Source organism: Leuresthes tenuis, unplaced genomic scaffold (genome assembly GCF_036924035.1).
Source record: "Leuresthes tenuis unplaced genomic scaffold, fLeuTen1.0.hap1 SCAF_13, whole genome shotgun sequence".
In the NCBI taxonomy this organism is placed as follows: Eukaryota; Metazoa; Chordata; class Actinopteri; order Atheriniformes; family Atherinopsidae; genus Leuresthes; species Leuresthes tenuis.
Window position 1 is genome coordinate 15,256,436 of NW_027325367.1, and position 26,805 is coordinate 15,283,240.

General features: G+C 44.5%; 1 protein-coding gene and 1 long non-coding RNA gene across 11 annotated transcripts in view; one reads left to right on the top strand and one right to left on the bottom strand.

Annotated features, from left to right (window-relative positions):
* The window catches only part of LOC140267025 (uncharacterized), a 123,402-nt gene that overhangs the window by 76,883 nt on the left and 19,714 nt on the right, over positions 1–26,805 (bottom strand). The gene's annotated exons all lie outside the window — the stretch shown is intronic.
* epb41l2 (erythrocyte membrane protein band 4.1 like 2) overlaps positions 1,501–26,805 on the top strand; it is a 38,303-nt gene continuing 12,998 nt past the window's right edge. For 5 of the 10 annotated variants that reach the window (XM_072362179.1, XM_072362175.1, XM_072362171.1 and 2 more), the window contains exons 1-14: positions 1,503–1,676; positions 13,486–13,724; positions 13,876–14,061; positions 14,771–15,022; positions 17,423–17,527; positions 17,617–17,659; positions 20,278–20,353; positions 21,566–21,662; positions 21,777–21,901; positions 22,053–22,140; positions 24,206–24,358; positions 24,450–24,547; positions 25,050–25,222; positions 26,021–26,106. In XM_072362179.1, the coding sequence (XP_072218280.1) occupies positions 13,500–13,724; positions 13,876–14,061; positions 14,771–15,022; positions 17,423–17,527; positions 17,617–17,659; positions 20,278–20,353; positions 21,566–21,662; positions 21,777–21,901; positions 22,053–22,140; positions 24,206–24,358; positions 24,450–24,547; positions 25,050–25,222; positions 26,021–26,106 (1,707 nt within the window). In that variant the 5' untranslated portion in view covers positions 1,503–1,676; positions 13,486–13,499. Of the gene's footprint in view, positions 1,677–10,956; positions 11,191–13,485; positions 13,725–13,875; positions 14,062–14,770; positions 15,023–17,422; positions 17,528–17,616; positions 17,660–20,277; positions 20,354–21,565; positions 21,663–21,776; positions 21,902–22,052; positions 22,141–24,205; positions 24,359–24,449; positions 24,548–25,049; positions 25,223–26,020; positions 26,107–26,805 lie in introns of those variants that run through there. The other 5 variants (XM_072362174.1, XM_072362176.1, XM_072362177.1 and 2 more) reach the window with 4 other exon arrangements.

A 26,805-nucleotide genomic window follows, 5' to 3' on the forward strand; every position in this document is an offset into this window, starting at 1 on the left:
GAGTGTTAAATGAATAATCAACAGGAATGGCTCTAACAGACTTCGTGTTCATCTCTTGTGTTTATCTTAAAATGTGTGAGTTATAGCAACCATTTTGACATCTCATGGCAGGAAATGCACTGCTGTGCGTTTAAGCTCCCTGGATTTCACTAGCATGGCAAATGAGACACACTCGTGGACATGATTAGTAATAGCTATGCTTTTTCTGCGACAGAAGAAAGTGTCGACCTCTCATAATTTCTCCATAGTTTGCTTTCAAGGAGCCAGACTTTATTGTAATCTTTTAAAGTGTTTTGGAACAATGGTTCTCCAGACATTCTGATGGCATTTCATAGTTTTTCTTTAGACACTGGCTTGTGGGTTTTTGTTCGTTTAGCTACCTAACACTAAAAAAAGGCACCTAACTCAACGGATGAACCAGCATTGTGTCTACACATAACAGACAACTTTACAAAGATACAATTTTAAATTATGTTTTTAGGTACATTGTAACTAGAACTGCTGAAAATGACACATCATCCATTCCCATTTTGAAAAAGTTTTTCGACAGTATAACAGCCATTAGATACTGTCTCTGCACCAACAATGTGATACCCAAAGAAATATTAGCAGAAAACTTTGCATATCTTAGCATGATGTGTAGTGACTTCTTGAAAAGACCAAAGAAGAAGACTAAAAAAGAACAATATCTGAAAGTGATTTCCTTCAGAAAAAAAATACATCAAAGACCTGAGAGATGCATCTGGTCCCTTCGATTGATCCATCTACTGTTCACTGAAGCCTCATCAGAAATGGTCTCCATGGAAGGGTTTCTGTCAAGAAGCTATTCTTAAGGAAGAGAAACGGGGAGAAAAGGTTGAGATGTGCCAAATGACACAAGTACAGGGCCGAAAATCAGTGCCAACAAGCCTTATGGAAATCAGTGCCAACAAGTCTTATGGAAATCAGTGCCAACAAGTCTTATGGAAATCAGTGCCAACAAGTCTTGTGGAGGGATGAATCGTCTTCAGAGCTCAGATCTCAACAGAAATGAAGCAGTGTGGGATCACGTTGATAGGTGAAAAAGGCAGCCAACATCCAAAGAAGATCTTTGAAGTGTTCTTTGAGAAACCTGGAGAACCATTCTTGAATACTACATGAAGAAATTATAAGAAAGCTGTGTTCAAGAACAAAAGGGGGTCATACCAAATATCGACTTTTAATATCGTTAGAATTCTAAATACTCTGTTTTTGGCAAGTAAAAAATTTAAATGTATCTGTACTTTTCATGAAGGAAAGAAAAACATGACAAAAATAACACAAAGAAGAATCATGTTGCAGTGTTCCAATTTAGCCTCTAGAGGGAGCTGCCCTGCTACGCTAGAATCACTGCAGCCGCATCGAACACCCCTCAAATTCGAATGGACAACATGGGTGACCAATCAAATCACATCATATAATACAGTAATTCATCTGAGCCAATGAGGGGCAGCCAAAAGATGTTTTTCACTGTATGGGGTGGGTCTTAAGGATGATAGACACGTTTGCTTCGAGCTCTGAACAGATCTTCGGTGTGGACTGTGGTTGAGATTTTTGGAGGCTGAGGTCGTGGGACACTCGTTATTTTTTGGAGGAGAAAAGATTACGAGTCCACGTTTGGAAAAGTTCCCAATACGCATCGCTGGAAATTACAACAGGTATCGTTAAATATCCACCTCTTTTAAGTCACGTGATTTAGACATCAGAGACAGCGGCTGGTTCATTGCGTTTTGGATGATCCATGTGTAATATACTCGTTTTTGTTGCTGTAAATATGAAGGTAACAAACTCAACCTCCACTAATGACCACTTGTGATTAAAGGCAACTTGGTGAAACGGTCAGGCAGCACGTTTCTCACTAAAACACGTTTTCTATAGGTTATGCATTCATACCTACGATTTAAGGCGATTCATGGCGCCTATCGTCTTCCATGTTATCCCCGCTATCATCACCTTAACTACGTTCACGCCCCGCTATTTCTCAATGGGATGCGATTTTACGTGGTTAGCGTGAACGCATTTAGCTCGGGCAAATACAGCTCGACTCGGACGTTCAAATAGTCATCTTTTAAAACCGAGCAGCCGTTGCCTTTAGAGACTATTCAAACATCCGGCTCCGTGTTTGTATGACCGTATGTGTAGCTGCTTCCTGCCGCTAAGATAGTCAGTAGTAGATTGTTATTTTATTAGCATCACGGGGTGGAGTTTTGTAGCGTTTATTTTTCAATGTTTTCTTTTCTGTAGCTTTTAATGTCGATATCTCTTTGCATGCTCGTTGCTTTTTATCACAGCAGAACACACGTTTAGTGAAAAAGGTGATATTCTCTGTGCGTTTAAGTTTTTGATGTGGTCCACGCGGATGTCTGGGAAATGCAGTTCTTTCCACCTATTTCGTTGTTTGCTAAGAAAATATGGCTTTCTTCTTATGATGCAGTGGTAAAATGAAACTGTGGGTTTGGCGGCCAAGGTGTATTAGGACACATCCGATTTAATGGGCAAGGTTGTTAATATGATGATATCTAACCTCTAGTTCAAGTCACGAGTCTGGAATGTGCTGTGGGAATGCTGAGTTTTAGTGAGTGAGTGACATACTTTGACAGATGGCAAAGGCTCAACTAGTTCACTGACTTTCATGCAGGCAGATAAGGGGACCTATGGCGCTGAGCTGAGATTGTGCTGACTCGTAAAACGCGAGTAGCCATTATATGAAGTGAATAGGATTCAAATGAGACACACATGCTCATGGTACCGATTTCAGGCTCAACACAGTTCCCATTTTGAAGGTACCTGTTGTGCTTGTGTCGTTTTGATGAAACATTGAATGTTATGAGTAAGTGAGATGGTGGCGTTTTTTTTTTGTGTGTTTCTCAGTTGATGCACCCTGACTGAGCACAACAGACAGACTAATATCAGGATGTCTGTCTACATCACCCTTAAAATCTACCTTTAATTACACATTTGATACCGCATCAGCAAGTTCTTGTCACACAACTCGACTTTGCTGGCTAGCACTGCATTTAGTTTTGCCTGAAAGGAAGGAGGATTGATGGGACACTTTCACAGTTTGTGTAATAAATGAATTTCCCCCTTTCGCAAGATCACAGTGAGGAGATAGTCCATCTTGCAGGGCTTCAAGCTGTGCTTTTGCAGCCAAGATGCTTTCAGCATCCCGCACCGCCACCTATGTGTGTAAGTTTTGGGTGTGAGGACAGTTAACAATGGTGACTTCTAAAGAGGTTTGCGTGGCATCAAATGCACAGTATTTCTAGATCTACAATGACATTTTTTTTTGTCTCAACCGACCTGGATGAGAGTTGCCAACTGGCTTAGCTAATATTGGTTAGTTGATCTGATTGTTTGGCGCTAGCCCACGATAGACTGATAGACCTATTCTCTCAGTCACTGGTTCATTGTTTTTCAGTTAGAGTTTATATGACATTAAAGCAACAACACCAAAACACAACGTGTGAGCGTGAACCCTGTGAAATTGCAAAAACAGTCCTCGCCCTCGCTGCAGGAGTTGTGGAGCCGCTCATCCAGTCATTTCATTGCTAACCCTGTTGTAATTTTCTCGTTGGCATTACCACATGTGTTCCAGCTTATGGGTTTTATTGCCCGGGCAGAGTTGCAGCCTGCAGGTGTAAGCAGGAAGAATCTGGTGACCCATGAGGGAGCGCTGACGGTTGCGTATGTCTGTCTCTGGGGTGTGCTTTTCCTGTCAGGCCCCTCACTTGTGTGTTTAGTTTATCTGTAATCATCAGTGCCATGTTCACTGTCAGACTCTCAGGATGTGCAGAACAGTGGCAGCTCTGTTAAACCCACTAATGAGAAGCCTTAATTGGTTGTTCTGCTGGTGGAGAATCTGCTCATTATATGGAGCAGGAACTTACTGTGGGCCTGCAGGAATTAGTGCACGGTTGCATTTTCTCTCCCCAGTGTTACTGTTGTCATGTAGAAACTTGGCGGTGTTGGTTTATTTTCTGGCTCGGGGACTTGTAATGAAATGACTTTCTTTGAAAGCGTTTTTGGGAGCGCATTTTGTCCCAGCAGCTCCAAAACGTACTTAGTTTGGTCTTCCCTTTTCTCGCTTTTAATGAGCAAAGTTAACGAGACACGGGGAAAACGTCAAAGTTGAGACGATTCGACTAAAAGGGAGAGGAAGCAACACATGCATAGAGAGGAAGTGAGTAAGAGTCAGACACAAGAGATGAAAGAGACTGAGTGAGAGCGACAGAGAGAGTGAAAGATATTGCTTAACCATTCGGAAAGACTATGGGAACATCCTTGTGTGTGTGTGTGTGTGTGTACATGTGTGTTTTCTTCCTGACCCTGTGGGTTCAACGGATGCAAAACACGTCACATCAGCTCAGACAAAGATAGCCCCCGCTGTCCCACTTAAGTTTTGAATGAATGCCGTTTTTAGAAAAGTCGCAGCCAAAAAAAACACGATGAAAAGTGAACACAGTGTCAGAAATCGGACGGACGGTTGCCTCATTCCATGAGGCCGAGCTGGACGCCTTCATCCCCTCCACGATTGCAGTGACATTGCAGTCACAACAATGATTAAGGTGGACATGCCGTACAGTGTAGCAATCAGCCGTGACAGGCAAGTATTAGCCTCTAGCTATCAGAATTACTCAGCCAGCCAGCACCACAGGGCTCGTATTCACGCAGAGGAGATCAGAGGGAGCATGGATGAATGGAAACTGTAATGCAATGTTCAGCCTATTACAGAGACAGTGAGCGGTGCGGAGTGGGTGGAAGAGGGAAGTGGGGAGAATGAAAGAGGGATTGAGATGTCTGATGGTGAGGGAACAAATGTGATAATGAAGTTGGGTCAGTCTTTGGGTAAGAGGTTCGTGTAAAATACTGATGGAGTGGAGATTACCTAAAGCAGTTTTTGTTGTGGCCCAGAGTAAGAATAGTGTTAACTTAATTGCAGCAGATCAACAAGCATAATCAAGTTAAATAGAGTGGAGTGTGACAGCAGATTTGAATTGTAGAGATAAGTCGAGTCGTGTTTTTTCTTAGATAAGAGGCTCCTGCAGAGAAGAAAAGAAAGTCCTTTTCTTCTCTGATGTAAAATGGTAACTTTTACAGCAGAGGGGGAGACGGAGGGGGCAGACTGCCTTCCCCCAGCATGTGTCCCCGCTCTGAAAGAACTGATAGAGTAAAAAACAGAGACAGAGCGTGGGCCTGTGGCTTTGGCACCGGCCCAAACGTAGTTAAAAAGAGATTAATCAGCAAAGGGTCACATTCTCACAGAGAGAGGCTGAACAGACCGGGGCAGAACGGAGGCAGAGCCTTCATCATTTAAAGGCCACAACCGAGGGAGCAACACGAGGACATCTTGGCAGAGGTTTGTGTGAGCTGCCCACCCACCCCTCCCCAAAAATATGGCTCCTAATGATATCTAATCTGGTGGCGTGTTCAATCTCAATACGCCTTCCTGAACTTGAGCAAACTGAGAAAGGGTCTGTGCACATGTGCAGCAATATTCCAACACTTCTAAATGAGACAGTATGTGGCTGTGATGTTGTAGATGGGAAATCCTAATTATATTCCTGTTTACATGTTAAAGAGCATATTCTGATTAATGTGTCACGCCCACACTGCGTCCCCCGACACCAGACCCACCCATTTTAACCCTCATTTTATCCAACACGGAGCATCACACGGATTTTTGCTCACCCCGTCGCAAAAGTGTGCCTTCATTTTACCCACAGCTGCGCTGTTCTGCATCGGTTCTGCTGCTGTTGCCAGATGTGACAGAAACAAGTAACATAGGTGGGGGAAAAATGTCCAAAACAAGCATCTGGGTTATTGAAATCAACATCCTCCACATCGCTGAATGAGATTAGTTCTTACTGTGATGGTGACCATAAGGCAATCAGAAGTTACTCGCTCGATGACAGCATGACTCGCTCTTTCACGTCATGATTTTAAACTTTCAGTGAATTCGTTCACCGCCCGCCGTTGGATCACTGTGTTCAAAGAAGGAAGTCACGGTAAAGGAAAGGCAGTCGCGAGGTAAAGAAGAAAGGACGACCGGTCTCATCATTTGTAAGGCTTTTTGGAGGGAGTGTGTGTGAGCGGGAGATGGATGCAGACGGAAAGAAGTGTTGGTTAGTCTTTCCGCCGGGTCAAAAAGTACCTGTGGCAGGAAGCGGCCGTTCGAACCCTCGACTCAGTCAATATGTAGTGAAAGCATGTCAGACAGGTCAAATGTATAACCCATATTGCCTCAACAGTGAGATCTTTATGAAATAATCTATATTTTCTTTTATTTATCCAATGTATGTATATAATATATAAGATATTCCAGCTTCTGGAGCATTGTTTTACAGAACTTTTCCAAAAGTAGCTACATAAATTCAGTAATTTCCTGAAATAAAACCCAAAACCAAAGAATAAACATTCAATCGATGATGATAGAGTGCGATAATCAGAACTTTAGAAGACATTTATAGTTTAAACAAAGTTACAGAAGGTCAGTTCTGAGGGGATTTTTGCCCGGCCATTGACGTACTCGCCAAGCTTTCCAGACCCTCGCCAGTTTTTGATCATTGACCCGAACCCCGAGACGCAGAAAAACACAAGTTTACGGATGTTTTGTTGTCAGACGTTTCCTGTTTTTGTGTTGCGCGGTCGCTGAAGAAAGAGTGACCCAGAAACTGAGGCCTGTGGCTAAAAATGATCGTTTGAGATATATTTTGGAAGGATGGAGGTGGAGGGATGGGCGATCAGGTCGGTTAAAGAGGAGGAGGGGCTCCTTCCTGCTTCCTGGTCAGAGGTCAGAGGTCATAGGTCACCGTCTGGCTTTATCTGATGCCAGACGCATAAATAATTCGTCTGGTTATGGCGTCTGGCTACGTGAGAGGAGCTGGCCATTGCGTCATATTACTCGTTAGTGGACTTGGACAGCAGTGCGTCCTTGAGGAGATTGAGGAAATGGCACAATGTTCTAAAAATGAGGACATCTAGCCATATTCGCCAGGGGAATGTCTAATTTTAGAGTACGGGGTGAAGGATCGAGAAAGGCTGCTGTGAGTTTGTGACGAGCGCTTGTTGCAGAAGATTCTGCTCTGCGGTCCTGACCTCTGTTTGATTTACAGCATTTCTTTGGTCGACAAATTATTTCTGCTGTAAACTGTCGGATGAGAGTGAAATTTTGACAGTTGACTGACGGATCCCAAAGCTGCCGTTCAGCCCCCACCAATGTTCATGCTCACACATCTGCCTGCACCTCAGCACCACAGGAGCGGGACGTCTTTCTCTCAATCTGCATCAGCTCGCCGCGGAGGTAAACGCCACAATTTGCACTTGGATGCTTATGAAGTCCTCTATGCGTTGCGTGCTGCCATGGTAACGCCACGCCCACTGCCGCTGGGTGATCTGCGCAGTTTCACCACAGGTTTCGCTGTCCTTCTTTCGTCCCAAAGACTTTCTTCCCTCTCTTTTCTTCCATCGTTTCGCTCTGCCTCACGGTAAAATGTAACTCCTGTCACGTGCACTTGTGTGACCCGCCCACTCTTTGTCTCCCGTGCGCACGCACAGTCAGCGGCCCGCTCGCGCCTGACTGCTTTAATCGCTGAATAGGGGAGTTTAGCAGTTAACAATAGTAGTTCTGAGCTGACCCATTATTCTCTGACACACAGGGACAGAGAGAAACACTAGATACTTGAAGTCTGTTTGTTTTTTGTGCATCAACAGGTTTTTTTTCTGAAGAGCCTGATGTTAGGAAACCCTTTAAAAGTAAGAGTGGGGGGAAAAAAAGCACTCAGTCGGTGGAATATTCTTATTAGTGTGTGGTGAAATCTTAAACTTAATGCCAATAAAAAGAGGCCAGATGAAGACATTCATAGTTTCCGTTTTCTTAAACACATGTATATCCTGCTTGTGTTTGCTTTTAAGTTGCTGTAAATGGAATTTGAGGTTTTTTTGGTCCTTGGTTGGACTAAAACCAGCAATTTCTGCTTTAAAAGAAGAAAAAAAAAGAAGTAGATTTGATTTGCATTTTTTTTTTCTTCTAGATTCTCTATTAACAATCAGTCTGAAAATGATTAACCTATTATATAGACGTATGACAGCAGTACACTGTGATAAACCATAGGGACTGAGTGTGTTTTATAGTGCTGAGTAGCAAAGAACTGAGAGCCAGTGTTGTTGGAGAGTAGAGTTTTGCAGCAGGATGGTAGTCATGAGTTGACAATAATGATACAGAAGAAAAGTAATGACACAGTACCGGTCAGTAAAGAATCACTTTAAAGATTAACTAGCAGCCTTAAAATTGAAAGCAAAGGAGGCTTGTGTTACTGCGGGTGTTGGTTGGTTTAAGGACAGTGAAGGGTCGATGGAAGCAGGGACGGAGAGCTAGAGGTGAGGAGAATGGATGGATGGATGGATGGATGGATGGATGGATGGATGGATAGATAGACTGGCAGGCAGACTGATAGACACACCAACACACACAGGGATTATCCTTTGTGTAATCCTCAGTTTGAGGGTCAGAGTGCTGTGTAAAGGGACAGGCATGGTACGAATTTTCACACCGCCAGTGTGTGTGTGTTTGTTTTGTGTTTGTTTGTGTGTGTGCGAGGCTGTACGTTCGTGTTTGACATCACAAACCCATATGTCCGCGATTTCTGAGAATCTTTGTCCACATAAGTTTTAGTGTATGTTGGCATGCGTCTGCCTCTGTACGTGCGGCATCATTTTGTGGTTATGCATGTGGCCGTGTGCCAGATGGACAGATCGTACAGGGGAACAGCTCAGATTAGGATTCTACACTCTATATGTGTGTGTGGTTACTTCCAAACCGGGGCTCTGTGGCTGTCGGGCTTCTGGCCCGCGGTGTAACATTTTGGAAAGCCGTGAGCTTTTTTTTTCTTTGCAGCGTTTTGGATGTGATCTGCAGGATTTGATTATTATTATTTTTTTAATTCATTAGATTCAGCTGTTTGAAGGCCAGTAGTTTCTCCCACTTCTTTGTTTGTTGGATCCCATTGCGTTCGGCGTACACCAGCTGTCTGAAATAACTTTGAAGCTCCACTGAAACACTGCAATTGTTTCTGAACGCCCAGTTGGATGACAAAAGAATGGCGGAGGGCAACAAACAAAAAGCAAACCGTGCAGCTTTGGGGCGATGAGGTGGTTGTTTTGCATCTCTGTAAACAAAAAAATGAAGTGCTGATTCCGGCTGAAATCTTTGAACTTTCCAGTTTTTGGATCTCAAAATGTAATGGTGGCCCATTTTTTGAGTAAAATACCGAGCGAGAGCACACACTATAAAAACTGAAAAGTCAGCCACGTGTTGGGATTAACTTCTGATGGGGTAAAGATGCCAGATATGAGTTTTCTTGACCTGCCTGCCCGTAAAACGGCACCTTTTTAAGAAGGCGTGAGCAGCAGGTATTTCAATATCCAGATTTCAGCTTGAAGCTACCGCATTTCTGTCACTTGAGTCGTCCCCTTACCGTACATTCAGCCCCATCCTCAGGTTGAATCTGAGGAGGGAAGGAGGGAGGGAGGGTGGGAGGGAGGGTGGATGCGGAAGAGCTTAAATGTGATATCATTACTGCACATCTTCAGTGTAAGGGTGGTTGTGTTTCTGCGTTTGTCTTGCAGTAGATGCCCACTTTTATGAATAGGAAGCCAGACTTAAGACTATAAGCACTGCAGAGTGCAATGCTTATAGTGTCTCCCCCCCCCCCCCCCCCCCCCCCCGGTCAGGAGTATCATATAGCAGAATACCCTGGGACCAAAGCACCCTGACAGAAGTGGCTTGTTTGTTTACATCCTACTGCGTCTTACTACAGCTAACTCCATGTTTGGATTGACTTGAGAATTACCCTGAATGGACAGAAAGAAGTACATACACACATAGCAGCGTCATCAGTATCACCGTGGCAGCACAGCCAGTGTTTAGGGAGACGTAAAGATAAAGATCTGGTGTAAACCAAGCACACTTTTCTCTGGGGGTGGGTTGCATCCGTGAGGAGGAGAGGAGGGAGTGAAAAGTATCTGTTGCGCTTCTGGTAGGTGCAGCAGGGAACATTTCCTGTAACTCTTATGTGGTTAGAAGTGGGTTTAGACACGGTAATAATCTCTATTGTCATCTATGCACTCGTCCACTAATCTGTATTTTTGCCTGTGGTAATCTCTCGTCTCCATGGGGATTTACTGTTGTAGTCCATGAATGCCTTCACCATGGAAACCAGTTCCTCCCCTCGTGTTCCCCTCTATAACCCACAGAACAGGGCGGGTAGGTGTGTATATATGTTTCTGTATTAGGCCGAGAGTTGTCATATCTTCTTTCATATGACAGGAAAACCAGCATGAAAAACATGCAGTGGGTTAACAGTCTTTTCTTTGTCTTTGTATCATTTTTGAACTCCTGTCATAAATTTATTATTATTTTTTTTTATCTCTTGGCCACAGGCCAAACTCGGACGCTATTATGGCAGCCAGTAGGACAGCAATAAAGTTGCAAGTGCAAGAAAGCGTTGTATGCCGTTGAGTGTTACTGCAAGATGGCGTTTTAGTCGTAAAAACGGCTACCCCCAAAATGTGGAGGGGAGGAATCTGGTCAGTAATAGCCTATATAAAACATACCATCCCAGCCATGGGAATTTTATGACGGGTGGAGCTTTTTCTTGGGCTTAGTATTGTGATGCATGTTGCAGGATAATGACTGGAAATACTAGCTTTAGAAACCCTTTTTAGATGCGCCATTTCCTTTAACTGATAAATGTTCCCAAAGCTTGTGGATTGGTTCATAGTGGCGAGGATTTCACACCAGCTTTCCCTGCAAGTTGTGTTCTCCTTCATGCCTCCATCTTCCCCCTCCTCTCTCTCACCACTGCTCTCATCCCACACTCCCACCCTCCCTCCCAAGTTCCCTCTCATTTTCTGCCCTCGTTTCTCCGAGCGACTGTCCCGAGGGGAAGAAGAGCTCTGTGTGCGAGAGGAGAGGATGGAGGAGAGAAAATGGCAATGACAGTTTGTAGGGCAGGCCTTCGCTAAAAGGTGGGAAGGCAAGCAGAACGATATAGGAAGAAAGAAGGAAGGGAAAGAAAGTGTGGAAACGGGGCGTGAAAAGAAGGAAGTTGCAAAAGTTGGGGGAAAGTAAAGGAGTTGCGAGGGAAAATAGAGCAACAGAAACACCAGTAGGTAAGGCCATAAGTTCATCAGTCCATTTAACCACTCATTAATCCCGTCATTTGAAAAAACTAAAAACTAACAGGACGGATGTAACAGGTGGAGAATGCATGGCTTTACTGTTTGGTGCAGCAGTAAAACTAAATCACACAACAACATAAAAAGTCCATTTTTCATCTTTGGTAATTATAGCTTTAGCAACATTCTTTTACGTTATACACATCCAGTTAGGTGGGTAGTGTTGGGTGAAACAGAAAGTACATGGTGAAGGATGAAATGAGCAGAGTAAAGCTGATGGACTGACTGACTGTGAAACAGCTAAATGAAACACCCAAGTGGAGCAGCACATTCTGAGTGAAGACGTACGGCTCAAAGCGGCAACAAAACGCCTCATTTGTGTGAAATCTTTGTCACAGTTGTTGCTCAGGAAAGCTCGACTCACATTAGATGCCACGAAGATGTTTTTTTCTGGCACTAACTGCTCAGTGTGATGTGAATATTTGAAGATGGACTGTAATGCTATGATATAGTTCATATTGGCTGTGGGAAGAAGAGAGAAAGAGGAGGGGCTCAGATGGAGATAATGCAGAATGGTGGTGGTGTGTGTGTGTGTGTGTGGGGGGGGGGGGGGGGGTGTTGGAATGGGGCCTGGGAAGAGAGGAGAGACATGAGGACAGAGATTTACTGAAAAAGAGAAAGAGGCACCCTGGGATGGACAGCCTGAGAGGAAGGGGGACGTTTGGAGAGCAGTAGAACAAGGTTGCCCGTGTTAAACGGTTGTGGAGGAGCAGGGGGAGTTGAGAGCAGGCCTAAGTCGCCGTGACGAGGCTCCACTCCGACGCCAGATCGCAGAAACATTCTGCAAGCTCGTCCTTTGAGAACCACGGCGTCTCTCAGGAGGAGGAAGTGCAGTTGGAAGGTAGTAACAGATCTGTTTTGATGACTCCTTACCGGGGTCAGGTGAACAAAGGAGCTCTATCCGAAGAAGATGTCTGGCAAATCTTATTCGGTAACAGAAAAATAATTCAATAACGCCACCTGTGTCTCTCTTGTTTGATGTATCATATGACTGGGAGTCCCACTTCTCTCTAAAGTTTATTACCTCCCTGACATTTGCACACACCTCTCTTTATCCATCTTTCCTCCTCCCGGCCCTGCCTCATTAGCCGATCATGCGTAAGAAGACCTGTTCTATTTTTACTCCCACCCCCTCCCTACTCACCACTGCTGCTCTGTGGATGTTTATGTGTGTCCTTGCTTATTGAAGGTGGCTGCGCTGGAGAGAGAAAGTCGGAGAACTGGTGAGACGGTCAGAAAGCAAAATGCACACGATGTGATGAATGATAAAATCAGAGGCAACGCAAACCTCATCTGGGGGATGGAGGTTCGAAAAAAAAAAAAGGCAGGGAAGGATTCAGACCAGTGACGGCGATTTAGTTGAATATGATTCATGTTTATCCCTCAGCCTGCAGCTGCTTGTGTACAAACAGACACACCGGACCACAGCAGGCTGGGCCTGCAGATAGACACCCTTAGTGGGTAGATTTCCACACTCATGACCTTAACTTCTCCTCAAAGCTGATGTCATAGTCGCATAGTGTTATCAGCAAAATTGATGTCACGCTGAGTGTAAGTGTCTGTTGCTTTGAAAGGGTGTGTGTGTCTGTGTGTGGACAGTGCTGCCAAAGATATTTGGGTTGAAGAGTGTGTGTGTGCTGACCACAGCTGCAGGGTAAAACCAGTGACTCAGATTTGAGGAATTGAGTAGTTGGTCCTCTTTCTGTGTGTGTGCGCCTTTGCGTGACTGCCTGCAACCAGCTGTGGAGCTGCTGACCCACATGAAACTCCTTGTGAGGCATAGAGACATCCTAAACTATTGTGTTTTTATGTACTTGTGTAAAAAGGAAGAGGGAAGCTCATGTCTCAAGCATCTATGAGCTCATTTGCCTGTAGCTGTCTGCCAAAGAACCAGAATCGGCGAACTTGTGTAACCTTGATATTTTTGATTTAGGTGTTCCTTTGACATATTGACATTCATTTGCTGCTTTGTTTTTCTGTCTCGCTCCCATTTTAGAGGAAGCACTTCTTCCTTCTCAAAGCAAAACAAGGATAAATGTATATTCATCCCTTTTGTAATCGACAAAGCATCATTCAAGATCCAGATATTGCAGAATTAAATTTGTTCTTCTATGATGAAACAAAAAAAAATAAGCCATTCATAGAAGACATTTCTCGTATGAATGGATATGAGATATCTCTAATTCATTCTGTCAATCCCTCCTCCATCACCCTCCCGTCACTCTGCAGGTTGACCCGTCACCATGACAACAGAAGCGGGCTCTGAGACGGAGGTGAAGGAGAAAGCAGAGGAGTCGGCTGCTCAGCCGGACCAATCGGAGAACGCCACTCAAGAAACCGAGGAAGTGTCAAACACTGCCGTAGAGGAGAAGGAAAAGGGGAAGGAGAAGGAAAAAGAGGGCAAAGAGAGCAAAGGAATATCTCGATACCTGCCGACATGGCTTAAGAAGCAGAAGTCTCAAAGCCAGGTAAAGCATATTTGTATTTTTATCGTTATCCTGTCATGACCTAGTTTGATTTGTTTTATCAATAAAATGTTTTAAATCCCTGTAAACGCAGGCGATGAGCAACTATGCCACGTTTTAAAATCTTATTATTTTCTCTCTCTGAACCATTAAGACCTCCCCAACAAAGGAGGCCCCGCCAACAGAGGAATCTGTCAGCAAGGTGACTACAGAAGAGGCGGAGCCTGCCCGGGAAGTGAACGGTCACGCAGAGGAAGTGGAGGAGAAGGAGGAAGTGGAGTCAGAGCAAGTGAAGGAGAAAGAGGCAGAATCTCATTCCAGCACCAGCGCAGACACTGAGGTACCGGTCAGATTTAGTGCAGCTGTTCGACGTACCACAGTTTATACTCGCTGTTCTCCGCCATTATTGAATAGCGGCGCTCAAAAATTGGTCCGCTTAAGTTGACTGAGCGACCAAGCTGCCTGGCAACAGGCACGGGTGCAGAAAGATAAAACCACGAAACCCTGAAAAGCACCAGGCCAACGTTTGGAGTCGTCTTTCACAGCTGAAACCTCTTGGATGGTTTCTGATGTCATCATTTACAACACATGCTGAGATGGGTGAAAAAACAGTTAATCATTACATATTATTGTTACTAAACAAGAACCCATAGGGCGAGAAGTTGTGACACAGCATTTTCCCTTTAAAACGCCTCTTTAGCCCAGAGAGAATAAAAGTTAGACGCACACGGAGCCATTTTCCCCATCACGCACACACATGAACTCTTTCATCCAATGATCACATAAAGCCACCCAGGCCCACCCAGTGACATCAACATTTCAGTGATTGGGCCAAAAGAAACGCCTGTATTTTCTTAGAGCCACTTCAGACCAGAAGGGGAATTGCATAAGAAAAGAGAAAACTGTGATCTTCCCACTCAGTTTGGACTAAAAGTTGGGGTTTGCACATGCTGATGAAGAAACGAGAATGTCTTTAGGAAGATTGGAAGCTTGTAATCAGCAGCCACGCTGAGCTCTCTTTCTTTCTTTCTTTTTTTTTTAACTCACAGCCGGCGAAGGAAGAGAAGGTGGAAGAGAGTGCAGAGAAGAGTCCAGAAGAGACCAAGGAGGCGACAGAGGGAGAAGGAGCAGAGGAGGAGAAGAAGGAGCAGGAAGGACAGGTGACGGCTGAAGGGGAGGGAGGAGAAGGCCAGACCTCCATTTTCCAGTCTCCTCTTCGTCTGGTGAGAAAAACCAAGATGAAGGTGGTGGTGTGTCGCGTCGCCCTCCTGGACGGGACCGACTTCACCTGTGAGGTGGAGGTAAGACTGTGGCAACCGGACATGTGCACTTTGGCCGTCTCTCAGACGTTTTTCCTGCTTACTGATAGAAAGGATTGACTCCTCGCACTTCTCATGTTCTTCTGTCTGTCAGTCTGGCTGCACGTGAATGCCATTGTGTCAGTGATGTAATCACTAATAGGATCCGATCTGGTGTGTGTCTGTGTGGGTGTAAGCTGGGAGGCATTTAACTTTCTGACTCAAAGCGCAGTTACGGTGGAAGCACCTGCTCACATGGTTCGGGGCGTAGTTTAGGGGATAAACGTAGTGCAAATCAGAGCACGCTGCAGGGGCTCGTCTGGTGACCAGAACACACACACACACACACACTCAGCAGATTAAGGGGGTCTCTACAGATTACTTTTCTGCATCTGTTGTTTCCAAACAGGCACGTGCCCTGGACCCCCTACACTCACAAATGCTCCCAGACCAATAGTTAAAACATCACACGTTTATTCAAGCTTGTGTCACTTTAGCAGTCTCGTAGCCATCCATGCCTGTTTTTCTCATTATTACCATAGATGATGCTTAAAAGCTTGTTTCCCAAGTTGCGTTATGCATTTTTTTAGCCCTGCCACCCCTCATATTCCCACACTGCCTCCCACCCAGGGGGAATCTGCCTACAATAACCAGGATCTGGGTCCACTGGAGCTCCTAACACTGCCATCTCTGGTTCAAGGGTCCTCAAATAGATTGCCGCCCGTTTCCCAGGCCAAGATTTCGACATTGGGTTTTAGAATTTCGTGCTGGCAAATGAAATGTGGCGAACCTGCTCACTGATCTGCAGAATGCCAACGCCCAGCAGTCTGCCTGTGAGAGTCTACGGTCGTTTGAACAGTAGCTGCTTTGTGTGACAACAGATAACGCTGATACTGCAACTAACTGCTATTGTCCTATAATGCATACACTCTCTCTCACACACACACACACACACACACACACACACACACACTTATCCATGTATCCCTCCCTCCACACACTGGCATAGTTAGGATCGCGAGAGGGAGAGATGCACAATGCATTCCAGAGATTAAATTTTCTGTTTTGCCCAGCAGGCCTCCGACACACACAATACCACACACACACACACACACACTCTCTCTCCCTCTCCTCTAACTCCCTGTCCACTCTCCCACCATCCATTCGTCCTATCTATTAACCCCTGGCATTAGATCTATTCCCGGTTCAGGACTTAATTGAAATGTTATTACTCGTGCTGCTCTTTGATTGGAAACTGCAGGCAGACGTTTGGTGACTCTCTAGAGGGTTTCAGAAGGGAGTCTTAGTGTCACATGGTCCTAATGCTGTTTCTAAGAACTTCATTAGAATTGGTTTCAGCAGGATTTTAGTGTCACACGGTTTAAGTAGCATTTCATAGGGCTTCATTAGGTTTCAGATTGCACAGTTTCTCCACTGGTGAGGGCAGATTTGTAGAGAGGCTTGGGAGACAAGGCAGGTAGGCACTTTAATTATTATAATGAGTATTATTTACCTTCTGTTTTATCTTTTAAGTGACTACACACTTTGGCTTTTGTTGATTAGGATACAAGCCTGTCCTGGTGTGGCAAACCACAGCCTCTCGCATCATAGTGTGATGCAAAGTGACACTTCATAGTCTTTAATCCCATTTAGTACTGCAGATCTGTCCCCAGAGGTTAGACGTTGGAGCCCAGGTTGTGCCATGCTCAGAGGCGCACAGGCCTTGAGGTGGAAACTCTGAAAGGTCGGATTTTCACATTCACTGGCTGTTCTGCTACATCGTGACTGCGTACATGTGGCGCCTGAGACTGACCAAGTATCGGAAAATACCGCAGATGTTTTCAGCTGTCCCAGGACAAGAAGAAAAATGCATTCTTTCATCCCCTTCCTTCCACCACGCTCTCTGCCCTGTCTGCAAGCCTGTCTGAGCAATGCCACTCTGTAACCAGCGTTACACTGGGAAGAAACGAGCATTATGAAATTACTCCATTCTTTCTCATCGTTTTCCCTTCCTTCCACCCTCGTCCTTCTGACCTTCTGTCTGTTTAAAGGTTGCTGTTGTGTGTGTGTGCGTGCGTGTGTGCATGGATGAGTGCTAAATGTCATTGTCATAGTTGAGTCTGGAGGATTTTATGGCGATGGCTCGTATCAGGCTTACGAAGGAATGTGTTGCCCAGAGACAGATGGAGAAATTGAGCGAGATAGCAGTGGATAATGAAACAAATAAAGATCCACCGGCACAGTTTTCTTTTTTTTTTTTTAGGCATTTAATGTCAAGCATGAAGGTGTTTTCTCACCTTTAAGATGACTGTTTAAACATCTTGCATTCTAGATGAATTGGGAACACATTTGATTGTATTTCCTGCTACATTTAGACTTCTCCTTTATTGTGTCTCTCTGCAGAAACGTGCTAAGGGTCAATTCTTATTCTTTAAAGTGTGCGAGCACCTTAATCTGCTGGAGAAAGACTACTTTGGTCTGTCATACAAGGACAGCCATGAACAGAAGGTATGTATCTGTTCACACATAAGGTGGCGTATAATTCACTGACACTAACTGTCCTCTTGCTCTGTGTCTCTCCTCTCATGACACTCCAGTGTTGGTTGGATCCCACAAAGGACATTAAGAGACAAATTCGCAGTAAGTTTTGCCTTTCAAATTGTATGCTCCTTTCTTTGTGTGTGTGTGTGTGCTTTCTTCCATTCAAGCAGCTGTTTCTCCTTCATTGGCTCAAGGCTATGAATAAAATATGAATATTGAAATGATAAACTAAGGCCGGGGGCCTCGATACAAACCGCTTTGGAATCAATCAAAGAGACCAGAGACATTTGACACCAAATGACAGCAGTCTGGCAGCGAGGAAGAGGTTATCAGGTTGTGATCGCTCTGCTCCATTATTTATCCGCCTCTTTGTTAACTGTTGTTAATTTGTAAATTGGAGACGAGGTGTGGCGTCTGATCTTTTGTTGACCGACAGCCACCAAGGGTGTGGCGTGGTGCAAACAAGTCCAGAAAGCTTGGTGGTGTTTAGACGCAGGCAACGTGGCTTAAACGGTAAAAAAAAATGTGCTTGTTTTGGGGAAATGTCTTTGGCTTTTGAATTTACGGACATTAGAGCTGCTACAGAGTTTAGAGTTAGAGGTTAAAAAATAAAAAAATGTCTGACCAACCGTCATTAAAGTGAGAAGCATCGCGTCCTTCTCACTTGCTGTTCGCGTCCTGCTTCTCCCACTTTCACGCGGTCTTAAACTTGACAGAAAAAAACCCCAAAACATGTCATTTCGGTTGAAAAAAAAAAAGAAAAAAGTTGAGTTTTTTGGGGTTTTTTATGTTTGGCATATGTGAGTTAGCGATTCTCGGGTTGTGCAGAATGTGTGTGTTTGTGGGGGGGTGGGGGGGGGGGGGGGTGGTGGTGCACGAGCGTAAGCATTGCAGAGTGCGTCGCGCGCACGCATGCCTGTCTTGTTGTGGCCATTTTACCTTGACCTCCTGTGGTTCGCGGATAAATGCTATGCATCTGGCTGCATGTGTTCATTTGTGCACATATTTCTGTGTGTGTGAATGTTTACAGAGCGAGGGAAATTGTACCGTGTGGGCTGACGCTCATTTGGGTGCACGCAGGGTGCCTTTGTACGCGTGTTTACGGAGCACCATGCAAATGACAGGGTTGACACTTAAACTGCCATCAGTCTGCAATCAGCCATCAGGACACGTTCTGGGCTGGGAGATGTTTATTTTGGGGACCTTGAATTATTTTGAAGAGGTCCAAACTGCTACCTGTGATTTGCTCCAACGCCCTGTAATTTAGAGCAGGGGTGAAATAAAGCCGTTGATGGATTAACACAACCAGTGTTGATAAGAAAGACCTCAGACACAGGTTTGCTCTGCAGGCTTTTGGGGGGAGAGTTCAGATCAGAGTTCCATGTCACGGTTCACATCTGTGCAATGTGTTGCCCACAGTGCAGGTCATTCCAACCTAAGCTGTGTGGTCAGCCTGCTTTTAGTGTCTCCAGCTTCCTGGTATAATGGTGGGATAGAGAAATGGAGAAAAACAAGAGGGTTAAGGGATCAAACAAAGTCTTCCACGGCATAGATATTGGAACGAGGTAGAGGCTGACAACAGTAAGTATAGAAAATGATGATAAAGTGCCTATAGGTTCGATGCTGAGGATATCCCCTAAGAAAAGGGGAGAAAGATGAGAGGAAAAACAAGAAAATATACTCCAAGTAGTGCAGAATCAGGTAACAGAGAGCTTCTGATAAAATGCAAAGACGCCATCGGCCTTTAAGCTTAAAGAGAGACAACGGCAGCAAGATTTTGTCTCACTTTTTATGTCGGACTGAATGTGACCAGAGTCAGAAGTCTGCATTTATTGCAGCCAGTAGACCTCAAGTGTGCGTGTGGCTGCTGTTAATGTTTAACAGCAGCACTCAGGTTCACTCCGTCGTCAAACTGACCTTTATAGTTCTGGGTGCCTCACTGGGCAGGATCATTCAGAACCATTAAGTTGCTCCGACGAGAATAACAAACACATGTTTAGAGTCCACTCGGGTAGCTTTGGAAGAACTGAACTGAAATCTGTGGGGAGGGGGTTTGACTCTGGTTTTCTGAAACTATAACAAAATAATCGGCGCAAATCTTTTGATGCAGTTATCAACTCACATGTTGCATAGTTTCTTTTCCAGCTCAGGCCCCACATCTGCGTGGTTGTGTGTGTGTGTGTGTGTGTGTGTGTGGGTGTGTGTGTGTGAGGATCTGTGCGCACGGATGACCTCGGTGAAGGAAATGGTTGCAATGTGATGTCAGGTTTTCTCAGACTGAATTTTTCCAGATGATCTCCATCTTTTGTCGAGCGCGTGTGTTGGAGTCAATTGAGTGTTGTTGGGTGGAGCGAGAAGAACAGAAAGGGCAAAGAGGCACGACAGCATCGACTCGTGTTGGAATCGGATCAGAAAATCCGAGCTAAATGAAGACTATAGCGGTGATGTTGCTGCTGAAGACCCTGTCTTTGTTTCTGAGGAAGATTACAGTGAGGTATCTGGCAAAGCTAGACTGAGTTTGCACAGAACCGGATCTGCTCTTTCTTTTTTTCTCCGGGTGCGCACATGCTTACAGGCCTCCTGCTGTCAAATAGCAGTTCTGCATTATTCTTCCTGACATGCATCGACTTCTCTCGGTGTATCTCAAACCGACGCACAGATTGGTGTGATGAGCCGGTGCAGACTCCTCATAACTACCCGTCCCTTCTTCTCTGCAGGTAACAACTGGCAGTTTGCATTCAATGTCAAGTTCTACCCTCCTGACCCCTCACTGCTCACTGAGGACATTACAAGGTACACACACACACACACACACACACACACACGCATCAGGTTGTAGCTGTGTTTGCTTCAACCTGCAATTATTAGTGTTATTATTCTTTGAAATTCTTGAAAGGCCAATCAAAAGCAACATCAACGATTTATTACCTTTCAACTTTACATCAAACCATTAGCCTGACAATTGCTCCTCCAGCAGACTTGGAGTGACACCAGCCTTTATTAGGAGACCAGTGTCTCGCCACCCAACAAATAATTGACAAAATGACCCCTTTGCTGCTTTATTGTCCTTTATATTTGGCTGCTTATGGCTGCTGGTTGGTGTTGCGCTTTGTGTTGTCAGAGCTGGCTGAAAATGTCTATGACCCCGTAAAGACAGTGAAAGTGAACCGAAGCGTTCAAAAATATGGCCCGGAATACCAGAAACGATAACCTTGAAGGGAGTGTAAGGCTCCACAGAGCTGTGGGGAAGTGCACAGTTGGCGATAATGCTCTGAGGGTTTGTTGACTCTGTGCTCGCTCGCCTTGTTACACATGAGAATTTGGCCATATGTGAATATAAAAGTCTTGGTTAGTACCACATGGTGCTGAAGTTACACCGACAACTGCCATATGGTGGCATTGTGTGCATTATTCATTCATTCGTGTGTATACATATGCACACAGTGCTGTAATGCTTATTCATTAGATATTTTTCTTTCTCTAATTATCTAATTATTCATATCACAATGCCGACCTGCTGCCCTTTTTTAGGTAATATAGCCGGTGTCTGGGACTTGGACAGACATTTTTCTGTAGCCAGATTGATATATTAAGCAGCACCCTGAGGTGGTGGAGTCTTCAGTCAAAGGAGAAATTCACCCACAAAGTGTCACTGCAGACAGTGGAAGCTAAATCCACACAACTGCTGGACGATTAACAGCAGCAAACATAGACGTTACATTTGGGCACGTCTGAGTGAGTGTACGGATATACCTCTAACATGCTGCACCAACGCTGTAATCAAGGTGCACTTCAAACATGTCCCAAAAAAGACGTTTAATCCACACAAGCTGGCTTCACAGGAACAGAGGCAGCGTGGCTGCGTTTTTTTTTTTTTCAAATAACAATGGATCTCCTTCCAGTTCAAAGAAAAGCAAAGAAGAAGATTTTTTTTGTCATTGTTTTGCGTCAGCTTAACTTCAACCGAAACTCAGTCCCTCGTTTCCCCCCAAATATCGTTTGTAGGTACCTTTTGTGTCTGCAGCTGCGCGACGATGTGGCTTCTGGGAGACTGCCGTGCTCATTTGTCACTCACGCCCTGCTGGGCTCGTACACGCTGCAGGTACATCACTTACGCACTTCGACTGGTTTTATCAATTTGATGTCCTGTGCACTTCTGAGGTACGCAGATGGGTAAGCGTGCGATTTCGTCCCGCTGTTTTTCATTGGTTTGCAGTCGGAATTCGGCGACTACGAGCCCGACGTTCCTCGCCCTCTGGACTTCATCGGCCAGCTGACTTTTGCGCCCAGTCAGAACAAGGAGATGGAGGAGAAGATCCTTGAGCTGCACAAGTCCCACAGGTCAGAAATGAAAGGGTTGTGAGGTCAAAAGCACTCTGATGTTGTCGGCATCATCTGTGAGTTTTTACTCGTCATAATATATGTATATATTTTATATAAAAAAAATGACATCTCACACTTGTTAATATCTCATGATTTTTGCTTTTTATAGGGGAATGACCCCTGCCCAGGCTGACACCCAGTTTCTAGAAAATGCCAAGAAACTGTCCATGTACGGGGTAGATCTGCACCACGCCAAGGTATGAATGAATAAACGAATGAATCCTCTCTCCATGTGGGGATCAGCACAGTTCCTTTGATGTGGGGTAAAGCGGGCCGATGTGTCTGCATGTTTGAGTCGCCATATCTGTGTGTGTCAGCTGTGCAAACACTCGGGGAGGCCATTGCCATGGGAACAGCCACTCTCTCACAGGGATAGCAGGTCATCAGCAGACCGCTTGCATGTTTCCATGTTCTTGTGTCTGTGTGCAAGACAGAAAAAGATGGAGGGGGGAAAATATGCATGAGAGAAAGGGAGTCTGAAAATAGAAAGAGGATGTGAGATTGAGGAGAAAGAAATGGGGAGGGGGGGTAAAGATAAGGTTTAAAGGAGATGAGAGCAGAGCCCTTGGAAGATGTAGAGAAAGGAAAGTCCCCTTTAAGGGAAATGCTCCACTGGTGCGCAGCAGAGAGGGCACTTTAAATGCTCAACATCTTTTTTTTGACTGCATACCAAAGTTGTGGGAATTCAAGGACTTGACCTATTTCTATCTGTTCTATTGATATGTCGTGTTGTATTTTTGATCACCCACAAAGAAGAGCACCTGTTATGAAAAAAGATAAGCAGCTCGATCCGTTACTTCTCAAGTCGATGTAATTTATGTGGGTGTGGTTAACCTGTCACATTCTTTTTAACACCATCTCAACGGGACACGGCTCATAATGGGGGAAACATGAGCCGATCATCGTTCACCAGTTTTATTTTGATCAGTTTTTGAAGGATTAAGAATAAAGATAAGCCACCTTTGTGCCAAAAAATGCAGGATGAGCTCATATTTTTCATGAAATAGTCAAACGTTTCACTTTCAAGATGTGATACGTTTTTTTTTTATTGTGGATAAAATATCGGTTTGTGAGATTTGCAACATTCATTGCACACTTTACACAGTGCCCTAACTTTTTTTTTTTGCTGTTGTATCGTACTGTAACTTGAACGATGAGAGAGAAACTTGATAGAGACCAGTCAGACGGAGCTGAGAGTCGAAAAAGGGCATTTCTCAATCATAGTGGCTGTTTTGCAATTCGTGACTCTTTGCAGTAATTTCACTGCGCAGGAACTGGTTCTTCCAGGAAAATAAGATTCTGCAGAATGAGAAGCTTTTCTGTCATATGAAGTGTCTGCGCCGAAAAGCAAACGAACATGATATCTGTTGCTATCGTCTCGTTGCGCAACTCAATGTTAAGAATTATAAAAGATCTGGAAACTCTCCAGTTAATGGCCTTTTGTGTTACTTTTTAAAGTGAAACCCTCCCGTTGAATCAGGTGACTGATTGATAGTGAATACTTATAGTGTCAAACTTCTCATGTTTTTTTATTGTAGTCACTTGATACACAAAGATGAAAAATGAAAGGAACTTGAGCATTTATGACACCACCGACGTGACTTCAGGTGCACTCGGTACTGTTGAACAAGGGAGTCGACAAAATCTGACCACAGACAAACTACTGACTCCTCACCTTTAGGCCAGTTTGTGCCACAGTAGGTGTCTCCGTGACTGTATTTTCCCATGAAAACGCACACAGAACCCTCCTGTGGCTGATGAAAGTTCTGTCAATGTCAGCCAAAGAGCTAAAAGGTATCTTTGGTTGCAGCACAAGGACAAAGATCAATGACCAGCTCTTAGCATGGAAATGCCATGTAACGTGCGTGTGTGTGTGTGTGTGTGTGTGCCCCAGTAAAACGGTCCATTATCAACATTTTGCATTCTCCATTAGTCCAACAGATTTTTCCTCTGTTAATTCACTAGAGGAGTCAATACTGCCTTACCATTACCAGATGGCCTTGGATCTAAAAGCTCCAATAGAGAGTCAGTCTGCCAGCTAACTGTGTTACAGTGGTACTGAATGACAGTTTGTGTGCGGTAATTGAGTTTCTGTTGACCTTAAGCAGACTACTTAAAAAAAAAAAAAAATCAATTGATGTAGAGCATAATCTGATTTAGACAAATTGGTGCCAAGTTCAGATGTTTTGCTGAGATTAATTGGCAGATGCATTATCAGCTGTTTTTTGTTTTTGTTTGTTTATTTTTTGTTTCATATTGCAGGATTCAGAGGGTGTGGACATCATGCTCGGCGTGTGTGCCAATGGACTCTTGGTCTACAAAGACAGACTTCGGATAAATCGTTTCGCCTGGCCCAAAATACTCAAGATCTCGTACAAGAGGAACAACTTCTATATTAAGATCAGGCCGGGCGAGGTTCGTACGCGGGCGCACACAAATTCAACAGAGCACACGCGGAATAAAAAGCGCTCATGATGTGGTTGCTGCCTTTTCCTTCCTCTGACAGACGGAGCAGTTTGAGAGCACGGTAGGATTCAAACTCCAGAATCATCGATCTGCTAAAAGGCTCTGGAAAGTCTGCGTGGAGAACCACAGTTTCTTCAGGTAGAAACGCACTCGCACCCATACGTTCGCTGTAAAGCGCACACGCTCAGGGGCACGAGTGTGGAGGTCAGGGTGCAGAAATGGCTCTTTAGATTATACTCAGTGGGTGTAATTGGGCTTGTTTGGGCTCACCAAAAGTCTGTTTGAGAATGTAATCTGATAGTCTGATGCTTGAGGCAGATAAACACCAACACGCACGCATAAAAATGAGTCGGATGCCCACGATTCCTGCGTTTCTCTTCTCTTAGAGGCCAGGCTCCGTGTGCACTTTTGTATGCAAGTGGAATAAGCTTTAATATCCTGTTCAAGGAAAGCTTGCCTGGAAATATTTTTCATTCCATACATCCATCCATTTTCGATACCCGCTTCATTCAATTCAGGGTCACGGGGGGGCCGAAGCAACTGGTAGGTTTTATTTAAAAGGAAATCGCCCTAGATAATGTTTTTAATTTCACGTCCCATCTCTGTCTCTCGGCTTGTCTTCTGTTTGTTTTGTCGCTAGGTTAAACGCACCGGAGCCCCCCACCAAGGCCCGCTTCTTGACTCTTGGCTCCAAATTCCGTTACAGTGGCCGAACTCAGGCCCAGAGCCGCCTGGCCAGCTCCCTCATAGACCGACCTGCGCCCAACTTTGAGCGGACCTCATCAAAACGCATCAGCCGCAGTCTGGATGGAGGTAACACAAATGCACAACCCCAGTGAGACGGGAGAGTCTCAGGTTCTAACGAACGGATGAAAATAGAAATGTGAGGTTCGGAGCCAGAAGATTCATGGGTTATGTGTGGATGCCTGTGTTGAATGGATGTAAACGGCTCAGTCTGACCAGATACAGGAAATAGCTGCGGCATATGTTTCCTGTCACACGGCGAGACACAGGGAGGGAGAAACGGATGAAAAGAGAGAACGCTGTTGAATGAATCCAAGAGAACGACATTCTCAGCACATCAAGAAAAAAAAAAATTTGAAGATGCAATTCACGCAATTAGTGTGTAGTAACGTGCACCGTGACGGGGACGCAGCATAACTATAAAGTGAGACTTGTCTGTATTTCGGTCGAACCGCAACCCTTATTTTAAATGACCCATTTTATTGTCTTTAGGAAAAAAACGAACACACCGTTTTCCAGCGGTTTCCTAAATGTGACTTACAGATCCTGCTTCATGCATCTGTGCACCTCGGTTTCAAGTGTGTTAGCTTGTACCCTCATCTTACAGTGACCCCTGCTGGCCACTTCTTCCAACTGCAACCCCCCATCCTCCTGCAATACCCTTTTTTATTTTTATTTGTTTAATTAAACTTATACACTATTTAAATATCTTTAGACTATTTAAAGCTCTTCTGTTCTATTTAAACAGAAAATGAGTTTAGTGGGGTTCATAAATGTATGGGTTAAAATGAGTCGGCTCTTAAACGTTACTGTCAGTGAAAGAATCGGCTGATTTTTGCTGCGTTTCTTTCTTTCTTTTCCCCTCAGCTCCGGTGATCAGCATAACTGAGGCCAGCGGGGACATGGCAGAGAATGGACGCGAGCCCCACCTGGAGCTTCACTCTGACTCAAAGGTATGCATTTACATATACCATGTGGCATATACCAACAGAAGGAAAATAATTGAAATCCCTGTGGTTACTGGGTATTACTGTAACTATTACTGAGAGTCCATATTGTCACATAGAAACAGCACTTGTTTGTGTGTCAAATATGTAAAGAAAGATGGAAATCATTTACTAGCTAAGACTTTTACTGAGCACTGAAAGACACCTAATCAACATTCCTTTTCATTATTCCTGGTCTGATATACTGTAATGCTTCTAATCTGTGGCACACTTGGAGTGTTGCAGTATTGCTGCACCAGCCCAACACATCATGAAGTTGCACCGGCACACAGGAGTGCTTCAGCAGACGTTACATAAAATCCAAAGAGTCATCGCTCTGTTAACTGCCATCTGCTGCTGAAATCTGAAATGCTAGCACTCTAACTACTTTGGGGCTACATGTAATACTTTACTGTGCTTTTGTTGAGTTTCTACGGAGACTTGAAATGCTGACGTAATTTCCGTTTTCACGCTGCGTGAGTGAGAGCCGTATATCATGAAAAACGCAGAGAAACCTTCTCATCTTCAAATAATGCTACCGTAATCTTTATTTGAATGGCTTTTACGACTCTACGTCCTCTGTATTAAGCACCTGTGTCCACTGGGGGGGACACTGTCCACAACTAAATCACGTCAGTCTGTGCCTAGCACAGGCGTATATTGTGT